The 6,277-nt window shown below is 35.2% G+C and overlaps 1 protein-coding gene across 2 annotated transcripts in view; it reads left to right on the top strand.

Annotated features, from left to right (window-relative positions):
• The window catches only part of LOC105558976 (inactive hydroxysteroid dehydrogenase-like protein 1), a 12,089-nt gene extending 6,559 nt beyond the window's left edge, over positions 1–5,530 (top strand). For both annotated transcript variants that reach the window (XM_012006957.1, XM_012006958.1), the window contains exons 4-5: positions 4,440–4,783; positions 5,009–5,530. In XM_012006957.1, the coding sequence (XP_011862347.1) occupies positions 4,440–4,783; positions 5,009–5,227 (563 nt within the window). In that variant the 3' untranslated portion in view covers positions 5,228–5,530. The remainder of the gene's footprint in view (positions 1–4,439; positions 4,784–5,008) is intronic.
• The last annotated feature ends 747 nt before the right edge of the window (positions 5,531–6,277 follow it).

Here is a 6,277-nt window from a genome sequence, read left to right as displayed (position 1 = left end):
TGCAGCTTCTTCCGATAACTGTCCAATTGCGAGATGAAAATGTCGCATAACAAAAATCGAACTCCACAGTTTTTTTGGAAATTTCTTTACGATTAATTTAAAAAAAATCATCTCAATCGGTTAAGAATTACGGTCTATTGCGATTTTTGAACAGTAAATTTTTATTTGTCCCCACTGTGCGGCGGGGTGGGCGCGGGAAGGGGACCGATGGCCCCCGTTGCACGCCCCCTGACGATTGTGCTGGTCAGGGAAGATGCTTGATAATATTTCGATGTTCCTCGAACTAAGACTGAACTTTTTTAGCCGTGTGTACGGGCGCATTATCGTCTTGTAATATGGCAGTATTTGGCAGCAATATACTGATCACAGTAAGACTTCATCGTTGAGGATGTCGAGATATTCACTTGTAGTAATACGGCCATTGAGGGTAATAATCGGGCCAACGGAATATCATAATATAGCCGCCCAAATCATCACGGAGCCACCCCCGTACTTGACTGTGGGGAGTGAGCAGTCCGAATTGTAGGCTTCTTTGGGAGTTCTCCATACATATACCCGGCTATTTGTAGGGAACAAAGTAAACGATGATTCATCGGACCATACTACATTCTTCAAATCATCAATCGTCCAAGTTTTATGATCGTGGCACTTTGTCGAAACAGGATTGTTCAAGTGACTGTTAAGTTCTGCTGTCATCTTTGCTGCGGTAGTTTTATGTTGCTTGGCCATAATCCTTTTTAAAATTCGGCGGTCCCTATCTGTTAACGTTGTTTTGCGCCCACTTCTTCTCTTTGCAGATGTTGTTTTGCCATGTTTTGTGTAACTGTCATCACCGTGGATACTGTCGCTCGTGAAACGTTAAACAGTTCAGTCGTTTTTGTCACAGATGCTCCTGCTAACCGAGCACTCATTTGGCCTCTTTCGAAGTTCTGACAGGTCGCCCATTTCACCATCCGATTGTTAACACCGTCGTAGAACCAGAGAGAAACCTGAGAACGGCTTCGCCGGCGTTTTACTTGATACCGTTTCGGGAGACTGTTTTACGCGCTCTTACTCCCATTCTTACTTTTGAAACTATTTTATTACGCATTTTCTGACTCTGTCGATAAAATTTCCACTTGGTACATGTCTGTGCTATGCATTCTGACATCTAATTTATAAAATTTACATTGTCTACATGAGAAAAGTTGATGTAAATATCATGCAGATAATTTATGTTAATGTAATTTTGAATTTCACAGCACAATCCTGAAAAATAGGCGTAGCATGGACACGCACAAAGTGGTGACTTTATCGGTAGTGTCAGAAGATGCATAGCAAAATAGTTCCAAAAGTAAAAATGGGTGTAAAGGCATGCAAAACAGTCTCTTGAAACGGTATCAAGTAAAACGCCGGCGTGGCCGCTCTCAGGTTTCTCTCTGGTAGAACAAAGCGAGTAGTATATTGAAATATAAACTAGAACGGTTACTATATACATGAAGTGCACTACATATACACGCCGCACCGTTCATACCTTGGCAGAAGGCCCAACATAAACAAATGTGTAATATTTAGCATAGTGTTCACATTATTTTGTCTACCCCCTGTATATCTAATCATATCTGAGTATATCTAACTCACAATAAGCAGATATGAATTTTGTTCCTAGCGAATCATATACACAGTCCGACAATTTTCCACCCAGACTTTAAATCTCTCGCCTAAACACGTGGCGCTATTTGTCGGAACTATATATATCGTTAGAAGATTTTAGAATTCAGAATTTTAATAAATATTGAATTGTTTGGATTTTATGAGGAAAGTCTGGGTGGAAAATTGTCGGACTGTGTATAAAGTAAACGTGAGTTATTGTTTGATAACACACAAATATGTACAAAATATTTAAAAGATTTATTTTAATACTTTATGAATATTTATCAAAATACTTTATAGATATTTTTATAGTCTTAGATTGGATAGATATGTATGATCATATTGTATGTATATAATAATATGATCATATACATTTACAGGTTTTTTTAACACCCTGTATATTTTGTTAAATATTTGTAAAATATTAAAATAAATCTTTTAAATATTTCGAACATATTTGTGTGTTATTAAAGATAAATATGTGTTATCAAACAATAACTCACATTTATTTTATATTTACGTTATATACGATTGACTAGGAACAAAATTCATATCTGCTTATTGAGTTATACTCAGATATGATTAGATATATACATATACATTTATTTCTGGGTACTTGTACCGATACCTAAGTACTTGTTACCTTGTACCGATATACTCCAAACGTACCCTTCTTCATAGCATTATACATATAATTGTTAATTCGTTTGCGTCCAAACATTTCCACCATTCATGCATGCGAAACTGAAGCGTAATTTACCCCATGCGGGTCACCAAAGCTGCGTTCAATAACATCGCCCGAGTGCCCCGTGTATTATTTTCTCCTTGTTGTTCACCGAATGTTAAAAAGAATAAAATAATTCATAGGCGTACTAGGGTGATGTTGTTGAACGCAGGCCTAATATTCCAAGATCACGAGATGTCAAATAGTATATTTTCATTTCTTCATGAAGCCATTCGGTCGAGATCACTAGACTCAGTTGATGCACGTACTCAATTTAATCAGTATTGAATCGGTATCGTATACTTACGAGTTTCACAATGTAATACAACATTGTAAATACCTTCTTGAGGCCAACAAATATATCAACGAGCCGCACAATTGACAAACATCAAGAAAGAGTAATCTTTAAAAGTGGACTTATATTTTCACAAAAGTGCCTTATATATTAAATATCATAATCATTACTTAAGAAATGGTGAAAGTCTAAGATTAAGAAAATAATTATATAATGTGGTTATTTCTTCGCCAGTATGTTAATCAATAAATTAATACAGCTGTTTTGACGTATCTGGCTTTTTATTCACGAAGTTACATTAACGACGTTTCGATCGTGAATTACGATCCTCTTCAGGTTTTAAGAGAGACGAACAAGAGCCAAACATTAGCTCGACAATTGTGGCAGCAAAAAGTTGAATCTATGAACAGCAATGTTCGTCAAAATGTAGTACAAGTAAAAAATTCTTTTCCAATTTAAGAGCATCTGTGGAATTGTATCGAGCACGGAATCAGGCGAAACATCCACACCACTCAATAGTTTTCACTCTTCTGTTTCTGTTTTCACTCTCATAGATTCAACTTTTTGCTGCCACAATTGTCGAGCTAATGTTTGGCTCTTGTTCGTCTCTCTTAAAACCTGAAGAGGATCGTAATTCACGATCGAAACGTCGTTAATGTAACTTCGTGAATAAAAAGATACGTCAAAACAGCTGTATTAATTTATAATTATATAATGTAGAGAAGATTATTAAACGACCCAAGTGGCAGATGGTGTGTATTATTTATTTAATAGGTTACATCCAACATTTCGACCATTCGGATTGTGATCATTTTCAAGGATTAACACACAAGAAGTTAAGACACATCTATAAAATCAGGAGAACACATTTTTTGTTCAACATTTTTTGCAAATATTAGCACTACAATACACAAGCAAATATATTGCAAATACATGTTTTTGTTTTTGTTTAACGATCATCGATGTCAACAAAACATTAGACGCACTTCTTTTTGTAGCGCAGAGTGTATTAACAACTATTTGCTACTTAATGGCTACGTTCAGCTGAAAAAGCTGCTTGCAACTGTTGTAAAATTCATGAATCTGATTGACGTATGCTTTTAAATTCATTCAAGATTAAGAAAATACGCTAATCAAATTCACGATTTTCACAACAGTTGCAAAGCAGCTTTTTCTGCTGAACGCAGCCATTGTCATGACGTGGCAACGTTCTCTCCCTTCCACATTTTATTATCCGATGCGCAGAGGTCATTGTCTCGTGAAATAAAGAGTACAGATAATACATAACACGATAATGTACAAGTCATGGGTACATAAACTAATTGTAAGATATAAATTAATTTGTCTCTCCGCATATGAAAGGCCATTGAATGAAACGTTTGTGGATATAAAATGTGAAACGGTGTATAACCTTTGGGAAAATTTACTTTAAATAAAATTAAAGGTTTCAAAAGTAATCTAAGAAGAAAAATCTAAGAGTTTACTTAAAGAAGTTAAAAGTTTACTTAAGAAATTTTAGAGTAATTTTGGATACTTGAAGTAATTTTTAGATAACCAAGCCTGTCCGAGTTCCCGCTAGAGGACCGTACGGTATAGCACTTTCTTGTAAGAAGAAAACCGCACGCGGTATTATAAATTATATTTTTAATTCTTAAAGTAAGTTTTAAGTTTACCTTAAATAAAATGTCCAAACTTACTTTTCATATTTCTTATTTTTCTAAAGTAAAATTTTAAGGTTTTCTAAGGTGTATTTTTTCAAGGAAGCAACGAATTTTTTATTGTTTTAAGTGAATAATGTGGGCAAGCAATACGAGTATCCCATGTACGTCGGAGAGGTACCCGAGAAGGAACTGTGGGACATTATCAATGTAAATGTGGGCGCCACTACGCTAATGACACGACTGGTTATCGGGCAGATGCAAAAACGCAAACAAGGCGCAATTGTCAACGTCTCCTCCGGATCTGAGTTTCAGCCGTTGCCATTGATGACGGTATACGCCGCTACGAAGGCGTACGTGAAAAGCTTCTCCGAAGCTCTCAGGGTGGAATACTCCAGATTCGGTATAACCATTCAACACCTGTCACCTCTTTTCGTCAACACGAAAATGAACGCGTTTAGTTCCAGGCTTCAGGTACTAACACCATTGCATTGTTGAAATAATATTATTTTAAATAGCAGTTATGTCAAATTATCGAAGCAATCGGAACTTTAGAACTGTTGAGACACATTTTCAATGAGTCACTTTGTTACTTTATACTCCAATTTTATATTCTAGTTTGCATTTAATTTTACGTTTGCGTTCTATTGCAGTTATTGGAAAAATTTTTATATGCGTAAATTTTGTCAAAAACTGTAGGTTTCAAGCATATTTGTACCCGATGCCACGACTTATGCAAGAAACGCCATTGTCACACTGGGCAAAATGGACAGCAGTACTGGTTACTGGGCTCACAGTATTCAGAAGTTCTTCACTCTTATTGCACCCGTATGGATTAGAACGAAAATCGGGAAAACCATAAACGAGAGTTTCAGACAAGAATATTTCAAGCAAAAGGAACTAGCGACATTGGAATAAAATATTTTACATAATCAACTATGTTTTCCTCAAACTATTGCTTCTAATATAAAAACTAGGCAATGTTTAATTACCACAAGTATGTATTAAATGAAAAAAGTATGTAGTTAAATCAAAGAAAAAGAAAATACAGGGAGACAGAGAATCAAAGTCAAAATCAGAGTCATTATTTATCACATGCTCTAGGACAAATCCCTTAAAGTGCGAGAGCAAAGTTACAAAAAGTAAAACTGTGAGTGAGAATGCATATATACTAATTAGAAATGAGAAAGTAAATAGGAATAAAAATAAGTGTAGTATTAATTGTAAGATATCGCCGATTTCCCCTCCCTAAACAACCCTGATAGCACATATTGGTTTCATATACGTTTTTTAAACGTATATATAGTTACATAACCGTAAAGAACCATTGAGAAACGTTAGAACGGAAACGTTTTAGAAACCATGATTTAAGAAACGTATTTCTTACGTTTCTACAGTTAATCTTTCAATGTGCGCATATGAGTATATTTTACACTTCAGGCTTTTTTTTCTTAGATTTCACATAGAAGCAAATTTTTTGTGCTTCCTTCTTCAGCATTATCGAAAAACTGTTAAAATTAAAATTTCAACCTATTTATAAAATATTTGTTTTGTGTAGCACGTATTGATTTTTATACCTTTCATAAACGTTTACTGAACATTAGATACGTTTAAGAAACATATACAGGGCCAAAAGTCTGGATACACCCTAATATCTCATAAACTGCACTTTAGAAAAATATGTTTCAGACAAAAGTTATACGGTTTTAAAAGGGCTATATAATGGTAAAATAAATTTTCGAAAAAAATTAATTTTTTATGGTTATACAGGGTGAGTTATAACATTTGTCCACGAGCTCGTGAGAAGGTAGAACGGATCGAGATGAACAGAAAAGTCCTGAAACATTTTGCAATTTTCACAATAGTTAACGAGAAAAAAATTATCGAAAATCGTCGTCTTTGCCCTGCCCACTGTCCAATTCGAGCGCGTAGCGAGATGTGACCGCCCGGCGATCGATATTGCCTGGC

The sequence above is a fragment of the Vollenhovia emeryi genome, unplaced genomic scaffold, assembly GCF_000949405.1.
Source record: "Vollenhovia emeryi isolate VEMERY1.0 unplaced genomic scaffold, V.emery_V1.0 DF939296.1, whole genome shotgun sequence".
Classification (NCBI taxonomy): Eukaryota; Metazoa; Arthropoda; class Insecta; order Hymenoptera; family Formicidae; genus Vollenhovia; species Vollenhovia emeryi.
The sequence above is the reverse complement of the archived record's forward strand: the minus strand, read 5'-3'. Positions and strand labels throughout refer to the sequence as shown.